A 21231-nucleotide genomic window follows, 5' to 3' on the forward strand; every position below is an offset into this window, starting at 1 on the left:
TCTTTGTCTGCGTACTTGCGGTAGGGCTGGCGATGAGGGAAACGCGAACAAGCCGAGCTAACAAACGAGAGAGTGAGAGAAGAATCGGGTGCGGAGAGACTGAGAAGGATCACAAAGGGATTGGAAAGAAGACGCAGATTTAGCGAGAGGGACCGTTGCAATCACAATGCACATTAGATTATTCCACGAGCATTATACAGCCGTTTGTTCAGTTCTCGACGCGACACATCACAGCGGAAGCCGTCCCCCGTTCGAGTTTCAGTCTCATTTATTAGGTATAACCCTGTGAGCCATGCGGCTCTTGACTCGGGGTGCAACCGCAACAAAACAAAAACATGAACAAGAAAACATCTTAAAGTGACTGCAGTTAAATGCGCATCTCGCCTCCGCGGCTCCCCTTCGAGCCGAGCCACTAAGACCGCACGCGCGCCACAGCCACTCGGCATTTTTAACGCAACGTCACTGGATTTTCTCTTCCATATCGCCACCCTCCTCTCCTCTATCTCTCTCTCGCGCGCGCGTGCTGGACGTTATCGCAAATTCCCCGCGACAGCCGCCCGCTCGTCGCGGAGGAGGTCCCCGTTGCGGAGGCGCCGCTTAAGTGGCCGCGTGACGTCCGCCCCAAGTCGCCTCTCAGGGTCCCACTGAGCCGACGACGACGACGACGATGCCGCCTTTCGATTTAAAGCTTTCGTGACTGCAGGGATTCATCTTCTTGGTTCTTTCAGACGCTGTCGCCTCGACAGACCTGGTTTTCACCTGAGGACGGCTACTTGCGTTGTGGCCGAAACGTCGTGAGAATTGTTTTATTATGTTTTATTTTTTATTATTTTATTACTTCCCTTCTACGTGACTTTACCGAAAGACCCAAGAAGATGATGCCGCCTTTGTTTGGGGGAAATTCCGATCCGGGCCCTGTCGAGCCGGGCCCGTGCGGTATCGGCCGACGTGGCGAGGCGATTCCTTTGTGTTTGTATTTATATGGAAGTTGAAAAAAAATGGTGTATTTCATTAAGAGCCCGGTTCAGAGCACGAACCGCTACGCAGGGACAGTCGGGTAAGATAAACTCTGCGGATGTAAGACCCAGAACTCTGTGCTCTTGGGTTGAGAGGAGAGGGGGTTCAGGTGGGGGGGGAGGGGATTGGGTTCACCGCCCAATTCGAATGGGGATCGCGAGCGAGGATTTTTGTACTTGTCTGTGGGGAAGGCGAAGATGAGGGTGGAAGGACTTAAGTCAGGGAGTAGAGCGAGCGGGTAGAGGAGGGGGGAGATTGCTTAGTCCCGTCCCGTATTAACCCACGGTGGAAAAGTGGCGGTCCCATAAATGTGGCGACTTCACGGGGTCAAACAAATATTCAACTCATCACACCGGTGAATGTGTTGCTGGGGACGGTGAGCAGCGTTAAAAGTAGGCACGTATTGTTATCAATTCTTGCTCTTGTGAAGGTAAGTTATCTGTGGTGATCAACTCGGGAGTGGAGAAGGCGAATGCGAACCCGGCTGGACCGGACATTGCCCAGGGAAGGCAACATTTGCAATTTTCGAAACCGTGGCTTATTAATGGAATAAATCGGTGTTCTGACACGCACACAAACCAGGCTATCGCTCTCTCGGTGCGGATGAAAGATGGCAATTTTTGTTGTCGGCATCTTAGGAAAAGCGGCATCGTTACGCGTGTCAGGGCGCGTCTTCGCACACCCAGAGGCGATAGCGCCGCCCTTCGTGTGTCTCGTGCTCGTGAGTCGCGCGTCAAGCAACAGCAAGACGACTTCGTCGACGCAGCCCCGACCCAATAAAGAAACAGAGAGAGCAGCAGCAGCAGCAGCAGCAGCAGACTCGAACGCGTCTCAGATGTCGAGTCGTCCCCGCGTCGCCACCTCCGTGAAGAATCAATGTCCACGCGAACCGAATTCGCCGTGACGCGCCCGCACGCTCCTCCACCATTCCGCCTGGACGCGCGGTCCGCAGGCCGCGGACGAGGAGGAGGGGCAATGCCGCGTCACGGCACCACAGGGATGAGCGGAGCAGCAACCCCGTGCCCGCCGCCACCCACTCCCGAAACAAAGAAATCGCGCTGATTCTGCGTGCGATTCTGCGTGTGATACTGTGTGTGATTCTGCGTGTGATTCTGCGTGTGATACTGTGTGTGATTTTGTGTGATTCTGTGTGTGATTCTGCGTGTTATTCTGCGTGTGATTCTGCGTGTGATTCTGCGTGTGATTCTGTGTGATTCTGTGTGTGATACTGTGTGTGATTCTGTGATTCTGCGTGTGATTCTGTGTGCGCGTGCTGTGTAGGGGGTGCGGTGTGCGGAGCAGTGGCGCAGCGATCAGCGCGTTGCGCTACGAACCCGGCGAACCGAGTTCGATTCCCGTTCGCGGCAATCAACACCGCGGATAATTACCTGAAACGGTCATGGGCCTCCCCTAGGTCGACTTAGCCTCAGATGAGTACCTGATTACGATGTGTAAACATCGCCACTAGGGAGACAAAGGCGGCCGGGCGTGGTGCCGGTCACCCACCCTCTCGTGTGCCGTGCCGGCCTTCATAGGTGACAGAACTTGCCCCAACATTCCTGTGAAGGCTATACGTGTGATGTGTACGTGCGTGTGTATGCCCGTATGTGTGGGCGTGTGTGCTTGTGTGTGCTTGTGTGTGCGTGACCGTGTGCGTGACCGTGTGTGTGCGTGTGTGCCCGTGTGAGTGAGTGCGTTTCCTTGGGGGTGATGTTTTACCGCAGATCGCAAGAAATTCTCGTAAAATGTCATCAGGCACCAGCGCAATCACGGGACAGATATTACAAACAGCTCCCGCAATTAACCCCGGAGCCTATTCGTCCCTGGGGACTCGTGGGCTGTTTGGTAAAGTGGGGTTAGATGGGTGTGGGGGAGAAAGCCGCCTTGATCCGGGGACGTGGTGGGATTTTGACTGAGAGAATCGGGCTCTGAGGCTCGCGAAAGAAAGTGAAGTCCAATTATTTTAATTCATCATCGTCATGATCAACATCGCCACCACGATCATCCCGCGTAAGTCAAGTTATTGCCTTGTCGGCAAATTGACCCCGAGGGATGAACTCTCTTGGTGCACCTGGTTCATGCCAATCCATTTCCGGGCGAGGGGCCTGCCCACGCCGTGCGGGTCGTGGGGGTCATTTGGACTTCATCGCGCCGGTCAGGGCGGTGCGTTGAAGTGGGAAGCGTCGACTGCGGAGCATAGATTTTCAGTCCAACGATGAACTGCCCTTTGCCGTCAAGCCACAGAGCCCCTCAAGGACCCGAGAGCGCCTGTTATGCATGATGGTCGCTCCCAGCCACGCAAAATCTAGGCTCAAACCCACCTTAGATTCCGATTTCTGACGGGACTGGGCGACTTCTGGATTATTTGGACAAAGGCTTGTGCTGTTTATCAGCTGGAAAGAGCAGATGTGTGTTGTCACAGCGAGGGTTTGTAAATAGAGATCAAATTTGAGCGAAATCAAAGAACCAATTTTAACAGAGTGAAAGTTTGGACGGACAGATGTGTGCAGAGTGGCTTACCCAAATGTCTGGACAGCAAAGACTCGTTAAGTAAATTGACGCATCAATGAAATCCATTTCTTTCACCATCATCGTCATCACTACCGCCACCATCATCATCTTCATTATAATTCTTAAGACAAATATTGCCTTGTAGCAAATTGGCCCAGAGAGATCATTTTATTGGTTAAAAAAAAAAGACAGTGATGAGTTGCCGCAGGGAGGGCTCGGGGAAGGAGATCGCGGTAAATCGTTTGAGCGTCCAAAAAGTTTGGACCGATCTCTCTGCATTTGCTCAGTGAAAGCGATATTAGTTAATTATTATTATAATAACCGGTGTGAGATTTGTGAAGTTTGGGGCCCGGTACCGGTTCAGGGCTGCCGCTGGTTCCACTGCCAATGCAACAGCAGCAGCAGCAGCAGCCTCGCCGATGTATTAATCGACGACGCACTGCTGGGGTCAGCGGGTGGCATAGTGGATAGCGCAGTGAGCCATCAACACGGTGACCTGGGGCAGCAAGTGGCAGGTCCACACGGAGGGCGACTGAGTGGGAGGGGGGGGTGATGGAGGGGGGTGGAGGCGATTCCCCCGCAGTACCGCCTTCCTCGAGACTTCGAATTTTTTATATTACATTGATATCTACCAGAAAATACATTCAATAATTTCATATATCTATTGAATGCAGCGCACAAAAAGCTCGCCATTTAGGGACCACCACAAACCTCCCTCGCGGAATTTTTAAAGAAATATAAACCTGGAGACAGCCAACATCAGTGGCGAGTGGTGTCTTTGCCTTTCCTCTTCAACAAGTACTGATCAGTGTGGTGACACGGCGTGGGAGGCATTCATCCAGCAGTGGATTGACAAAGGGCTGTAATTTTTTTTCGTCCCTGTTTTAAAGTCCATATTCTTTGCCCTCGTCAAAGGTTATGAGCAGTGGGAGTACACAAGTAAAGTGCAATAGTGGATGCTGCTCGCCACAGCCTATAACACCTGTTACGCTTGATAGCTGAAGCCCGCTCGGGCGCATTCCAGGGCGATTTGGCGTTGGCTGAGAGGACATCACCAACACAAATGAATAACAGCCATTCTTGGCATCGCTTGCTATGAATCACCGAGAGACAGAGTCATCTAAATGTGTATGGCACGATCTCAACGTCCACGTTGAATCTCTCCAACTTGATAAATTGTTTTCATTACATTTTTTAGCTTTTACTCTAAACGGCCCTACGCGTCAACAGAACTGCCGATAGCATGGACACCAAATCCGAGAGTCGGAGCAATCCGTCTGTTAGTCCCGTGCGTTTGGTCAGTTCCAAACATGTAAAACCTCTATTTTGTGTTTAATCTTCCACGAAGCGATACAAATCTCGGAGAGAGAAATGAAAGGTCCCTCGATCGTAGCTTAGCGGGGAGGGGGCCTGCAGTCTCTCGCCGCATCATCAACGACAACAACAACACACCCCAGATAGGAGGCGGGTGACGAGTTGAGAGGCAAAAGGAAACGGCTCTCATACTCTTAGGTTTTTTGGTAAATTCACGTAGGTAAATAAATAAATAATAAAAGAGACATAATAAAAATAAAACAATAAATCACGACGTTTCGGAGGCAACACCAGCTTCCGTCTTCAGGTGGAACCGTCACAGCACGATAACTGTATCAAGTAAAGAGGAATCCCAAGAGACCCTGACCTTGTATATATATTTTCCAGTGACGAAAAAAAACCTAAGAGTTTGAATCCTTGCAGTCACGAAAGCTTCAAATCTAGAAACGGCTCTCGTTCTTTCCTAAGTTGGCTCGACGAGCCTCAAACCACCGTCGTGCAATGAAATCGTCAGCAGTTTTCCAGCCCTGTGGAGGAGGAAGAGATGGGGGGCGGGGGGAGACGTGGGGTGTTTGTGTGTGTGTGTGTGTGTTGTTTCTAAAATTGCTTGGGCTTCGTAAATGAAAGTTGGCCCACCCACCCCACCCATCTGGCTGAGAGAGATGTAGCGGCTCACGGTGGAGGGGAGAGGGCGGTGTGGTGGAGGGGTCGACAAACCGCGCCTCTCATGCCGGCCGGAGTGGCTCTTCCTGGACGGGCTTCGTGGCGTCATTCACTAAGAACCACGGCGCCGTCTCGGATTCACCAGCGAGTGCTTCGCGGCTCTTAGAATATCGAGGTTTTTTTTTTCTTCACCGAATTCGAATTTATTTTCTCTCTCTTCTTGTTGTTGTTGTTGTCGTTGTGTTTGCCGAGCACCCCCCCCCCCCCTCTGCTGTGCTGGCGCGTGCGAGGGAGCCGCACTCGCGCGCGTATTCGCTCTTCCCTGCTGCACCTGCAACTGCTGCTGTTGCTTTTTGTTTGCCGTGGTTTTTTTTTGGGGGGGGGGGTCGGTAGGAGGGATGGTGGAATTTTGTGTTCTTGTGCAGCAACCGTTGTCTGTGTGTGTATCTTTGTCTATGTGTGTCTCTGTGTGTGTGTGTCTCTGTGTGTGTCAGAGGTCTCACTCCGAATCAGTCGAGCGGCAATATCTTTTCATCGGTTGCGTAACGCTGTGTGGAAGCTACCTGGTCTGTCGCTCCGCACGAAGCTTCAGGTCTTCTCGGCCACGGTCATTCCCTCCCTTCTCTACGCTTGCGAAACGTGGACCCCCCTAGTGGAGCATCTTCGCCGGTTGGAAACATTTAGGCTGGCCTGCCTACGATCCATCCTGGGTTTAACCAGGCTGGATTGTGTGAGGAGCTCACAAGTCCTTGAAAGATCTGGGCAAAGTCCCATCAGTGAGCTCCTCCGGCAGGCAAGGCTGCGTTGGCTGGGTCATGTAGCCCGCATGCCCAGCCACCGCATGCCTAAACAGCTTTTGTTCGGCCGGATCGAGGGGGCTAAACGGCCGCGGCACGGGCTAGAGAAGAGATGGAGTGATGTGGTACAGGAGGATGTGGAGCTGAGTGGACTTGCCGATGACTGGTACCAGCGGTGTCAAGATCGGCCTCAGTGGAGGAGGCTCGTGAAGGACGCTACTGGGCAGTTGGAGGCAGTCGCCCTCCAACAACAACGGAGGGCGGAGGAGCAACGCTCACAACAACGAGCGGAGCGCCGGGTGGCTAAAGCACAGCAAGTTGGTACAGTAGGGGGCACAGGTGGTGCATCAGCCAGTCATCTCGGTCATATCGGTCAGTCGACCCGTGGCACCTGGGTCTGCCCCGTGACCTCCTGCCAGCGGGCGTTCGACACTTCACGTGGCCTCAAGGTGCACATGGCCTGGCACAAGCGTCGTGGTGACGTCACCGCCACTTAGTGGCGAATGGCGGTTGTTGTTGTTGTTGTCTATATATTTGTGGGGAGCGGTGGTGCAGTGGTTAGCGCCACGCTGCGCTACGAACCAGACGACCCGGGTTCGATTCCCGCTCACGGCCAACACCAGTGACGATTATCTGAACCGGTCATGGGCCTCCCCCCTAGGTCGACTCAGCCTCAAATGACTACCTGCTGTTCGCGAGCACCTATGAAGGCCGGCCACGGCACACGAGGGGGGGGGGGTGGGTGGCCCCAGCACCACGCGCGGCCGCCTTTGTCTCCCCCAGCGGCCACGTTTACGCATCGCACCACGGAACGTCCTCCACCCGACCGCTCCCTCCCTCCCTCCTACAGGCGTGCGCGCGCGACGCAGATTTGCGAGCGTGCGCACAACCACGGCCGCTCGGACGAGCGGCTGCGTCTTTGGGAAGGGATCCAAGGGAGCGAGCGAGCACTTTGTTACGAGTCTACCCCCCCCCTCCTCCTTGGCGTGCCGTCAGACTGCCGGCAAGCCACGCCGAGCAAAGAGTTCCCGTTAACGAGCGCGCTACAGCACGAGCGGCGCTATCCACCGCGATCACCCCCCCCACGGGGAACGTTTGCACCGTGTACCCAATAAATAACACCGAAGATGCCGACGCGGCGCTGTTTTGCAGAGTGCACCCAAGAGAGGCGTTTGCGGCCACGCCCCGACGCTCGTACGTCACTGAAGGGGGGGGGAGTCCAAACAGACACGCCCACCTGCACGTGATCGTGGTTGGGAAGATGCCGAGCAGTGGCCGGTTGCATCGAATGCATTTGCCTCCGGCCACATCCAACCCCAATGCTCCCGAATGTGGGACGGTGGCAGACTGCGAGGTTCGCCCATCGCGTCGGCCTGACACGTGCCCTGCCAGTGGTGACCTTGCGACCTCTCTCACGTTTGCACACAAATCGTCGAAGCGACTTCAATTGCACGGATTCACCGATTGTGTGGGTGGTGGTGGTGATCTTTCCCGCTCGCTCTGCTCGTCACAACCTTGAACCCCCTCCCCCCCGCCTTGCCAAGTCTGCCTTCGAGAGGTGCGTTGGGGTTGGTGTGGGGTGATTGCAAGCTGCTGGAAGAGGCTTTACAACCGGGGCTAAGACTCCGCTCGCTCGAGCCACGCGCCCAACGTATGAAGCTACGAGCCAACGCAACTCCGAACAATTCTCAGATTCCACTGCAGCAGCAGCAGGAGCAGCAGCAGCAGGAGCAGCAACAGCAGGAGCAGGAGGGTCCTCATCGTCCCCGGGGGACAGGGAGAGATGGGGAGCGATGCGGTGATCGGTCGTGGATCATCCGGCAGCACTCATTGCGCGAGCCGCGTGACCGTCGCCAACCCAACCCCCTCACATCGCGTTACACGGCCACCACCACCACCACCACTTGGCCCTAACAACAACAACAACAACAAAATTGAGCTGTAAAAAATGATGAAACATCGCGTCGTTCGTCTCTGATATGTCGGCTAATAAAACGATGAAGGCGTCGTTCTGCGTCCACTCCCACTTACCCCCCGCCCCGCCCCTCCCCACCCCTCCCACTACGCGCACGAAGACAAAAGACACAGCCAGAGATGACACAGCCAGAGATGACGCGGCAAGTAGATGACACAGCCAGAGATGACGCGGCAAGTAGATGACACAGCCAGAGATGACACGGCCAGAGATGACACGGCAAGTAGATGACGCGGCAAGTAGATGACACGGCAAGTAGATGACACGGCCAGAGATGACACGGCCAGAGATGACACGGCAAGTAGATGACACGGCAAGTAGATGACACGGCATGTAGATGACACGGCCAGAGATGACACGGCCAGAGATGACACGGCCAGAGATGACACAGCCAGAGATGACGCGCAAGTAGATGACACGGCAAGTAGATGACACGGCCAGAGATGACACGGCCAGAGATGACACGGCAAGTAGATGACACGGCAAGTAGATGACACGGCCAGAGATGACACGGCAAGTAGATGACACGGCAAGTAGATGACACAGCCAGAGATGACGCGCAAGTAGATGACACGGCAAGTAGATGACACGGCCAGAGATGACGCGCAAGTAGATGACACGGCAAGTAGATGACACAGCCAGAGATGACGCGCAAGTAGATGACACGGCAAGTAGATGACACAGCCAGAGATGACGCGCAAGTAGATGACACGGCCAGAGATGACACGGCCAGAGATGACACGGCAAGTAGATGACACGGCAAGTAGATGACACGGCATGTAGATGACACGGCCAGAGATGACACGGCCAGAGATGACACGGCCAGAGATGACACAGCCAGAGATGACGCGCAAGTAGATGACACGGCAAGTAGATGACACGGCCAGAGATGACACGGCCAGAGATGACACGGCAAGTAGATGACACGGCAAGTAGATGACACGGCCAGAGATGACACGGCAAGTAGATGACACGGCAAGTAGATGACACGGCCAGAGATGACACGGCAAGTAGATGACACGGCCAGAGATGACACGGCCAGAGATGACACGGCCAGAGATGACACAGCCAGAGATGACACGGCAAGTAGATGACACGGCAAGTAGATGACACGGCAAGTAGATGACACGGCAAGTAGATGACACGGCCAGAGATGACACGGCCAGAGATGACACAGCCAGAGATGACACGGCAAGTAGATGACACGGCAAGTAGATGACACGGCCAGAGATGACACAGCCAGAGATGACACAGCCAGAGATGACACGGCAAGTAGATGACACGGCAAGTAGATGACACGGCAAGTAGATGACACGGCAAGTAGATGACACGGCCAGAGATGACACGGCCAGAGATGACACGGCCAGAGATGACACGGCAAGTAGATGACACGGTAAGTAGATGACACGGCCAGAGATGACACGGCCAGAGATGACACAGCCAGAGATGACGCGGCAAGTAGATGACACGGCAAGTAGATGACACGGCCAGAGATGACACGGCCAGAGATGACACAGCCAGAGATGACACGGCAAGTAGATGACACGGCAAGTAGATGACACAGCCAGAGATGACACAGCCAGAGATGACACGGCAAGTAGATGACACGGTAAGTAGATGACACGGCCAGAGATGACACGGCCAGAGATGACACAGCCAGAGATGACACGGCAAGTAGATGACACGGCAAGTAGATGACACAGCCAGAGATGACACAGCCAGAGATGACACGGCAAGTAGATGACACGGCAAGTAGATGACACGGCCAGAGATGACACGACCAGAGATGACACGGCCAGAGATGACACAGCCAGAGATGACACGGCAAGTAGATGACACGGTAAGTAGATGACACGGCCAGAGATGACACGGCCAGAGATGACACAGCCAGAGATGACACGGCAAGTAGATGACACGGCAAGTAGATGCCACGGCATGAGATGACACGGCCAGAGATGACACAGCCAGAGATGACACGGCAAGTAGATGACACGGCCAGTAGATGACACAGCCAGAGATGACACGGCCAGAGATGACGCGGCAAGGAGATGACACGGCAAGGACTCGAGAGCTGCGGGTCGCCACGGTGCACCGAGTTGCGGCCACTGGCCACAGCGACCCGGCCGCCTTGGTCGATTCATGCCGAGTGGACCTACAGGCAGGCCCAACAGAGGTTCGGATACAAATCGCCGAGAATCGAGCCCAGGTTTTGGCAGGATCGTAGTGCAAGTGTGCACATCGGCGATGAAACGCTGCACATGCAAAACGAAACAACACCCCAAGAGAGACGTCCACGCAGACCGCAAGTGCTGTTACTGAGTGCACATCGAGACTGACGCGTCGCATCAGGAGGTGATGGTGTAGCTACCACCGTGCCAAGATGCCTATCGTGTGGGGGGTGTTTGTGAGGTTGTACCCGAGCTGATGTCACGCACAAAGACCACGGGTTACCCCATGCAGCCTACGTGGGCTGCTCGGGCAAGTGCTGGTAGCTGCTGATAGCGAGCGCATATTAAGAGCCGATACAGCACTCGCACACACACAAGACAAAGATCCCCCGTGTAGCCTTAACAGACTGTAGGGGCAAGTGCTGTTAGCGAGCACCTATGAAGGCCGGCACGGCACACGAGGGGGTGGGTGGGCCAACACCACGCCCGGCCGCCTTTGTCTCCCTAGTGGCGATGTTTACACATCGCGCCAGGTACTGATTTGAGGCTGAGCCGACCTAGGGGAGGCCCGGGACCGGTTCAGATAATCGTAACTGATGTTGGCCGTGAGCGGGGTCGCCAGGTTCGTAGCGCAGCGCGCTAACCGCTACACTACCGCTCCCCACACTACCATACACACTTGTGGACACACACAAAGTTATTGACTGCGTACGCTAAGTTTTTAGTACGGCCGCGGCAGTTTTTGTACGGCAGACGGCGCGTTTCGCTAATTCCTCCACGAAAAATAAAAACATTCCTACGAGCCTAAGTCGGAGAAAGCTGCCTTTGCTGGCGAGGGCCAACTCCCAGGGCACCCACAGCACGCGCCACTCGCTCACAGCGCTCACGAACCCGGGAGCATTTGTGTACCACGACTGCTCCCTCTCGATCAACCGGTCGTCAAGCTGTTCGATATATTTTAGTGCGTGTGCGATGGTTCTCTTACCACATGTAGGCCGCATATTGCCCTGATTTCTAGTGGATTTATGAGATTAATTTATTTCGATTTAAAACTTTCGTGACTGCAGGGATTCATCTTCTTGGTTCTTTGGGTAAATTCACCTGAGGACGGCTGCTTGCGTTGTGGCCGAAACGTCGTGAGAATTGTATTTTATAACGTTTTATTATTATTTTATTATTTCCCTTCTACGTGACTTTACCGAAAGAACCAAGAATATGAACCCTGCAACTTCTCCACTGGCCGATGTCCCATCGCGACCTCGTGGCGTGCGGAACCATCGACACGTCCACAGCCGGGCGAGCAACTCGCGATGGAACGCGCGGCGTTGACCCTTGACCTGCAACAACTTTCTGCCGAAATGTGAAGTGGACGCCCACTGGATATCTGCCCCACGGATCGTGATGACGATGGTGACGATCGTGATGACGATGTAACAACTTTGATCATGTTTATGTTGTTGCTGACCGATTCACGTGTTGGGCCTTTGTGGCCCACGTGCTCAGTCAAAACAAAAAAGTTAGAAGGCTGCAAAAAGCACCGCGGTTGTCGCCGTGACAGCGGCGCGATAATTGCTTCTCCAAGCACCAACATCTGGCGGCGCGAGTCGCTCGACTTCATTACTCCTGCCGCTCTGGTGAGTTATCAGTCAGCACCCCCCACCACCACCACCACCACCAAATCTGCGCAAAGCCCCGCCGTCGTAGCAGGATAATGCCTCTCGCGTTGTTGAGCCCCCGGGACAACCCGCACCCTCCCCCGGAACGAGGCGATACTTTCGCTCGGTGGCGACGGCTGCACTTTTGGTGCCCGCTACGTTGATATTTTCAACTATCGGGGTGTCATCCTCCCCCGCAGCGTCGCGTCCTTGCCCCCCCCCTCGGCCCCTCCAGCGAACCCCCGAAGCAACCAGCCACTCGCTTCACCGAACACAACGGGCAACGCGATGGAATCGGCCGGCGTTCTCTTCTCTAAATCCGCGCTCTACGTCTGTCGGCGAAATCCCGCGAGCGAGCCTCGCGACCACAGTGACGCATCTTCCTCTCGAGGTGCACGCGCACTCGGCTGGGATGTTTCACGTCGCTCGACGCGGCTTCAAAGTGGTACGATTTGAGAGACGTCAGCGCTTCCGCACAACCTTCTCAAAGGAGATGCGGAAATTACCCGGGGGATGCTTGTGCTTGTGAGAAAGCGGGGGGGGGGGGGGCAATTGCACGCGCGTGTTTTTGTGTATTGTCATGATGATAATGATGATGGCACGGGGATAATTTGCAGCCGTTTGTCAAATTCACTGCTGGATGACGGCCACCCCATGCCGTGTCATTCATTGTGGGTTTGACGGAAATCCCCGCACATGCACGCAGTCACACTCATCACACTCATCACACTCGCACACACAAGACAAAGATCCCCCGTATAGCCTTAACATACTGTTGGGGCAAGTGCTGTTTGCGAGCACCTATGAAGGTTGGCACGGCACACGAGGGAGTGTATGGCCAACACCACGCTCGGCCGCCTTTGTCTCCCTTGTACACATCGCACCAGGTACTAATTTGAGGCTGAGTCGACCTAAGGGAAGCCCAGGACCGGTTCTAATAATCGTTATTGGTGTTGGCCGTGAGCGGGAATCGAACTTGGGCCGCCAGCTTCATAGCGTAGCGTGCTAACTGCTACACTACCGCTCCCCTACACTCGCACGCACACTCACGCCCACACATACATACACACACGCACACACTCGCCCGCACACACTCGCCCGCACACACTCGCTCCCACACACAAACTCACGCCCACACTCGCGCACAAAAACCCAAATGATGATCCATGCCGCCTTCCGCCCTCAATGCTACAGCCGCACTAAACCCCAGTAAAGGTTGCGACTGCTCTTTAAATATTACACCTAATTAAAAACCAACAAAACAAGAGGACAAACAAACACCTCGACGCGCCTAACAGAAAGGTGACGTCTTTCCCTTTCCCCCAACCCAACGGGGGTTTACTGCTCCCCTCTCTCTCTTTTGTTGTTGTTGTTGTTCGTAAACAAAAAAGTTTACAACATCTGTCAAGTGCCGCGCTCCAATCCAATAAAACGAAGCGGAAGACGAAAAAACCCGCACCCCATGAACCACGCGCGTCCCGCTCGTCACGCACAGGCGGTGGATGGTGGCGTGCACAGACACACACACACAGATACAAAGACAAAGATCCCCCGTATAGCCTTTACATACTGTAGGGGCAAGTGCTGTTAGCGAGCACCTATGAAGGCCGGAACGGTACACGAAGGGGTGGGTGGCCAGCACCACGCCCGGCCGCCTTTGTCTCCCTAGTGGCATGTTTACACACCGCACCAGATACTCATTTGAGGCTGAGTCGACCTAGGGGAGGCCCGGGATCGGTTCAGATAATCGTCACCGGTGTTGGCCGTTTTAAAAAAAAAGTTATTTTTTTAATATTACTTATTTATACTCCCAAAGGTGTCCCCAAGAACTTCGGACCGCGCTTCTTCTAAGGACTCCGACGGTCACGGGGCTTTGGCCACTGCGCATCTCCCAGGCTGCGGAGCGAAAATTGTCCTGGTAGGAACCTCCTGGATACACAAGCCCACATGGGATTATTGTGTCCGTCCGTCCGTCGTGCAGGGAGGGGCTGGGTGGGGTAGGGAAGGGTGGGGAGGGGCTGGGTGGGGAGGATGGGGAGGGGCTGGGTGGAGAGGGAGGGGCTGGGTGGGGTGGGGAGGGGAGTGGAGGGTGGGGAGGGTGGGCTGGGTGGGAGGGGAGGCAAGATGGGGCTGGGTGGGGAGGGGAGGGTGGGGTGGGGAGGGGCTGGGTGGGGAGGGTGGGGAGGGGCTGGATGGGGAGGGGCTGGGTGGGGGGTGGGAGGGCTGGGGCTGGTCACCCCGTGGTGCCCTTATAAAACTCAACGTTTAACCTACTCACGCCGGCTTGTGCCCGCCCTCACAGTCGGGCATATTTGCGGAATACACCACGCCGCCGTTGACCCTGGCCATTGACCGAGCAACCCAACGTTCCTACCAGCTCCCTCCGCAGGACAATGTGTTTTTGCCTTTGTTCGAAAGACAGAGTTGTTCGAGCTATTCAAGTCCTGTCGTGAATACTCACACATTTAACGTGGCCTTCACTCCCCCGTCTAATTCTGGCCGCATACCCGGAAGGTTGTGTTTATTTCCTGCTTTCCTAACACGGGGCGCATTGGTGGGATCCACGGATAAAACGCGCCTTACAAATGTTAATAATAATGAAGATGATCATTATTATTGTTCAAGCGAGCGCCATTCACCAGGGCCCGCCTCGCATTAAGGGCATCGCCGCGGCATTCCGTGCCGTCGTATTTCTCATCGCAGTAATAAAGCGCGCGGGTCGCGGCATTGAGAGAAAAACAAAACAAATGCTCGCGAGGTCGCTTCTCACGCAAAAGCCTCGCCGACAGCGAGCCACGGCCCCTCGTTTTTTTATAAAGGGCTCTATGAACGGGGATATGGGTGGGGGTCGGGTCAGGGGAGGTCAAGGGCATGGCAACGTCAAGGGCTGGGGAGGTAGCCCCCGAAACCATTCGCCATCAAATAAAGAGCCAACATTCACCCCCCCCACCCCCTCGACTCTCGTCAAAACGAAATCGGGAGAGGCAAAGGCGCAGCCCTGCAATTGCCTCTTGCGCTTGTCACCTGTGCTGGCGGAAAGGCCTCCACTAGGAGGGGTGGGGGTGGAGGTTAAGGGGAAACTCTTCGGAGTAATTTGGCCTCGGCTGCCACGCCGGCCAGACGTCTTGGGGGACCAGGAGGGAGTGCCCACGCTTTACCCCACCGCACGCTGCATCCCGGCCTGATCAACTCGCTGCGGTGAACGCCACGGTGTCGAAATGTTAAGTGCCTCGCCTGGTGTGCAAGAGGTCGTGGGGTTTCGATCCCGACACTAACGCCGCCCATGTATTTGTCTCTCTGTCTCGGTGGTCGCATAGAATTTTCGCTGGATTCTTCGGGGTGTTTCCTCCACATCTACAATCAGCATCAAGCGTTTAGAGTATGTGGCTGCTGGAAATGTCCACGTGATAACGATAAGCCTTCGACCTCGTTGAGCAATCATTTGTGGCCAGCTGGCTTTTGAAAAAAAGAGAGCTATATATCGCAGTGGGCCTCACCTGGAAAAATACAATTAATTGTTTTTTGTTGATTTACAATGCCGGGTGGACAGAGACGGCGGCGGGGGGCACGGGGGGGGGGAGGGTGGGGCACGGAGGGGGGCACGGGGGGAGGGGTGGTGCACGGGAGGGGGGGCACGGGGGGGGGGGGCGATGGTGTTGGGGGGGGGCTACTCACAAGAGGGGCTCAGCCGAGCCGTGGCCGGACATCCCGTCCGACAAGAAGTCCAGCTTGAAGGAGGACGTCATGTCGCTGGCGAGTGATGCTCCCCGAGGTGTCGGTGGACGCTCTGAGCTCGCAGCTGCTGCTACTGCTGCTGCTACTGCACCGTCACACGCCAGACACAACACGGACACAGATTTCGCTCAGAGACGTTACCGGACTGCTGTGGGCAAATGCGCCGCGCTGACCTTCACGATCGGTGCTCGATAGCAGCGCGTGCAAGAATACAAACGACAAAGGATCAGCCCCTTTCGTCCTCAAAGGCTGTTCGTGTGAGTGATGTTAGCGAGCACCTATGAAGGTCTATATTGTGCACCACGTGGTGGGGTAGGTGGACAGTGCCACGCCCCCGGCCGCCTTTGTCTCCTCGGTGCTGATGTTTTATACGCACACCGCAGCAGGTACTCATTTAAGGCTGAGTTGACCCAGGGGAGGTCACCCAGGACCGGTTTAGATACTCGTTACCGATGCGGGCCATGAGCGGAAATCGAACTCGGGTCGCCGGGTTCGTAGCGCAGCCACAGACATGAACACAATCACACGAAGACATTCACAAGATCGCCCTCGCTCTATCGCTCTCCCAGTAACTACAAGGCGCTGGCTCTGTGTAGTGGATATAAGACACGGGGCAGGAACATTGTTCTCAAGGAGGTCAGAGGAGACATTGCCTGGGCTGCATGAAGCCCTGTGTACGTGCCTTTAACACAGCTTCAAACTCTTGCCGATCAGCCCAGAACACACGAAGCCAACGTGTGGATCGAGACGATAGGAGCCGTTTGTTGATTTGTTTTGGGGAGCTTCTGCCTCTTCTGTAAAGAGCTGCCTCCGTTGTAGACACGGTGGCGAGATGTTAACTACCTCGCCTGGTCTACAGGTGGTGGTGGGTTCGAGCCAGACTCCGACGCGTGCTGTATGTTTTGAGTTTGCACGTGTCTCTCTCCCCGTGGTCGCGTGGGGTTTTCTCTGGGTCCTCGTGTTGTTCCCTCTACATTCAGAATGAACAACACGCGGTTAGAGAATGTGCCTGCTCTACATTTCCACGTGACGAGAAGCCACTTCGCTGAGCTATCATTTGTATGCCAGGTCTCTTCTGAAAAAGAGCTACATAGCTCAGTGGGCCTTATCTGGTAAAGTAATGAAGGGTAATAGTTGCATAGTTTAGCGAGTCTTTCGAGCGGGCGCTGAGCCGCCCATTGGGCACCACCACGTGGGGCCATCGGAGAGAGAAATCCGCCGAGTTGGCAGCGGTGACTCTCTGGTCAACACCTGGCACGGGGATGTCACACGCGGGCACCGCACGCGCGGCACAATCAACAACACAGCGTGACGAGGAGGGGTGAAATAACAAAAAGTAAAACTGGGGTGAGATGTATGGGAAATCTGACTTGCGTGGGATTCTGGCCACGGTGCAAGTTGTGGTTCCAGGCCCCGGCTTAACATTTCCACATCAAATGTTTGCTGGACAGACTCGAGACGGTGGCACTTGACGACGAGTGGTGGCCACAGCGAGTTTGTATACTGGGTGTGGTGTGCCGGGAAGGTAAATACGTTCTGGGTTAACCGACTCAGACAGACATGGATGTAATTCGGCCCTGGTGAGAAGTCGTGGTGAGGAATGGGAAGAGGACGAGTGAGGTGGGTCACTAGTCGGGTTACTCAGCCCACACTGTTGACATCCTCGGTTCAAATCCGGGTTTCAGCCGCTGGTAATTCATGTTAGTTTTTTTGTGCAGTGGGTTGATGATCTTAACAATGCCCGCGCACGCAACACTCCCCACCTTCCCCCGATCCTTTTAAACTGGAATTTGCACTCAATTTGGCTTTTAGAATAGACAAAGTGATTGCCGTGCGACGATTATCGGTATACGGGAGGGAGCAGCACCTCCTAACCATGTGGATAAGATGCCACTTGAAGGGATCTCAGACGTGCTTCTGTGATATCTCTTTCAGCGAGCCGAGAGCTCTGGACAGACACTCTACCATCGCCGCCTTGCCACGACGATGAACGAGTTAGAAGGCAAAATTAGTCAAAGATGAAGGTTGGAGTCATTGCCATCCCATAATTATGCAAATGTGACTTCATGGATAGCCCAGTTTTGAATCGTGCCATGTTGGAGAGCTATGAGTCTCCACCTGTGGCGCTATTGCCTTCGCTCAGCAAAGTAACTATGCGTTTAATCATGCCCCTGATTTACTCAAGTAAGACTTTATTTTCTACTTTCCAGGAGGCTCCTGCATTCGGATGCTTGGTCAAAAAATGTGCGCGAGTTTGACGCCAACATTCATGTGGTTCGTCCTCCGCCAATTCGACGAGGTTGTCTGTACGTACGTTGAACTTCCTTCGCACCGTACGTAGCCAACAGTGCAGAATCGGAGGGGAGTTTTACGAAGATACAACACTTGCGCACTTGTCGATGGATCGAGCGAAACTCCGACCAATAAACATCACCGGCGGGTCAGGAATTTTCACGTCTGAAATGTACTCGGAGCTCTTTCGATGCATCGGCACCATCGCGCAAATAGGAATAACAACAACATCCGTGTAACCGCGACCAGTCTGTCAGGATGGTGGAGAGTTCATGACTGCATTAACACTACTACCATCACGTGGCCTAAATTTCAACTAAAAACAAATATTGGCTCATAGTACTGGCGACGAAAACCTGAGTTTTTGTTCACCCGAAATGAGTTGTCGGCATGATGGAGTAAAATCGGAGGACCTGGAGAAATCCGCCTCGCAGACGGAGTGGGAGCCACTCCGCACTGTCATACATTATCAGTGGCGTAGTAACTACATTATCAGTGGTGTAGTAACTACATTATCAGTGGTGTAGTAACTACATTATCAGTGGCGTAGTAACTACATTATCAGTGGCGTAGTAACTACATTATCAGTGGCGTAGTAACTACATTATCACTGGTGTAGTAACTACATTATCAGTGGCGTAGTAACTACATTATCAGTGGTGTAGTAACTACATTATCAGTGGTGTAGTAACTACATTATCAGTGGCGTAGTAACTACATTATCAGTGGCGTAGTAACTACATTATCAGTGGTGTAGTAACTACATTATCAGTGGTGTAGTAACTACATTATCAGTGGCGTAATAACTACATTATCAGTGGCGTAGTAACTACATTATCAGTGGTGTAGTAACTACATCATCAGTGGCATCGTAACTACACTATCAGTGGCGTAGTACCTACATTATCAGTGGTGTCTCTAACTACATATCACAGCTCCTCCTGCCTAATCACATCATCACACAAGTCGTCGTTGTTTGACACTGTTGATGAAAACAAATCTCGTGGTGCTCGTCAGAGGGGTGCCCCAACGCGTAGCATTGACCACCAACGGGGGTGGAAACCTAGGCTTGTTCCGCTACTGGTGATGTTGTCTTCATGTCGATCTCGGATATACAAAAAAGAAAAGTCAACGTATTTTGCGCGATAATGGGGAAAGACCATTGCTCGAAATGCCACACATTTTATTTTAAGGCCACACATTGTTAGAGACAAACGTGTTGGGTTTGTCGGTTTGTGTTCTAGCACCACTAGCAGCAGCAGCAGCATCGCCAAATAATCTGTTTGATCGTGAATAGATTCCGTTAAGTAATTGGATATCCCAGCTCTGCGCCAGTCACCGCACACACGATATGGTTTCAAGGAGGCATAGGCAGGATCCAGCAGGCTGTCTCTGGCCCAACACCTCCGTTTACCTAGCTCAATTGTAATTACCGGCCATGGAAGTGAAGTCATTATGGGGACGGCCATAAAATTGGCTGTACCTCAGCGGCTAATTTGCCCTTACCGTTCCATTGAGCGTTTATTGTATCATCCTCAGCCTGGCACTGCTAGTGACATTCCATTAAAATCTTTTAGCGATTAAGTGCTAAATGTGTCGAATGAAAAGATATTCCGCTCGCATTTTTAATATCAACCCATGGCGAAAGAATTATGGTGAGTTTTTTTTTCTCTTCTTCCTTTACGGCAGTGTTGATTTTATTTTTTTCGTTACGAGCAAATTTAATGCGCCCGGCAGGGAAATTCAGGAGCGTGCGGGTACAGAATTGAGCCGCAGACAGCACGATCAGTGTCCAACTGTTGCTGGGGTGAATCCTGGTTATAACACACGTACATTTATCCGACAGGCAGTTGGAATCACCAAACGTAGAATAGAATGCCTTGCATGGTAAAGAGACGTAATATTTTGATTATCTCCATTGTGGTACCGCTGAATAATCGTTGCCGATGACGAGCGGCAACGAATCGAAATTACTTTGAGAGACGGAGGGCACGTGGATTAGAGAACGCACGCAGGAGGTGAATGACATCGTTAAAGGGAAGGAAGCGAGTTCGGGACACCACGTGCCGCACATCGTCGACGATAAACAATCACGTGGCAGCCAGGGAATGGAATTCTGCGTCCCAGAGAATGGAGCGATGGTGACATCATGCGCACTTGCTGGGCGGATTGTAACATCGCAGCATCGTGAGAGGCGATGGTGGTGGTGGTGGCGGCTTGGGGAGAGGCCTTCATCGTCCAGAAGTGGATTGAGCGTGGTGACTGCTGATTCTGCTACTACTACTGCCGATGATGATTAACGATCGACGTTTAGAGTCGAGGTTATTCGACTTTCCTTTAGGAACCCGCCGGCAGGTTGCCGTGCATTTTCAGCCAGCTCGTCGCACGTGGAGCAGCGTTGGTTGTTCGTTGCCTTCCTCCAAGTAACCTTCGTTTGCAGCCAAGATCAGCCTCGTAAGATTTTGACGCCGCGTTCTATAGGAGTGCCCGCTCGCTATGACCAACGATCACGCCGGCGGCGTCGCTGCTGCCTGGCAGAATGTGGCGGAGGCGTGCGACCCGCTGTGCCCGGCGCTTGGGCATTGCATTTAAAGAGCCATAAGCCGGCCAAAGCAATAAGGGAAAGGCTCTGCGTCAGCATTGACTTAATAAGTTTTGGTTGGGTAGCGGCAGGGTGGCACAGTCGTGCAACGTCTGCCTCGCAGCAAGAACAGCCTGGGTTCGATTCCCGAGTCGGGCGTCTTTTTGTGTGGCTTCCTCCTGGCTTCTCTGATTTCCTCCCATGGATGGAGAACAACAACAATAACAAACTCCACACAATCTCACTGGTTTCGGCCACAATATTCCAAAATACCCGCAACGTATTACTCAATTGGGATCACACACGGCAGGAGAAACATTGCCCCGCAGGACTCTCCTGGAAAGGAGCCTTGAGACTCAGTGAGACTTTCCTGGGTTAGCAAGCGCAATATTATAATCATCTTGCGCGGTGGTCACGGTGGAAAACGTGGCCTTGCGTCTGAACTGACACGGCCTACATACACACACACGCACATACACTCGCACGCACGTACACACACATACATACACACATGCACACATGC

General features: G+C 53.7%; 1 protein-coding gene across 7 annotated transcripts in view; it reads right to left on the reverse strand.

The window, feature by feature from the left end:
- Window positions 1–21231, reverse strand: part of LOC144936573 (CUGBP Elav-like family member 1) — a 253380-nt gene that overhangs the window by 60105 nt on the left and 172044 nt on the right. For all 7 annotated transcript variants that reach the window (XM_078863790.1, XM_078863791.1, XM_078863792.1 and 4 more), the window contains one exon: window positions 15776–15920. In XM_078863790.1, coding sequence (XP_078719916.1) covers window positions 15776–15846 — 71 coding nt within the window. In that variant the 5' untranslated portion in view covers window positions 15847–15920. The remainder of the gene's footprint in view (window positions 1–15775; window positions 15921–21231) is intronic.

Source organism: Lampetra fluviatilis, chromosome 16, assembly GCF_964198595.1.
Source record: "Lampetra fluviatilis chromosome 16, kcLamFluv1.1, whole genome shotgun sequence".
In the NCBI taxonomy this organism is placed as follows: Eukaryota; Metazoa; Chordata; class Hyperoartia; order Petromyzontiformes; family Petromyzontidae; genus Lampetra; species Lampetra fluviatilis.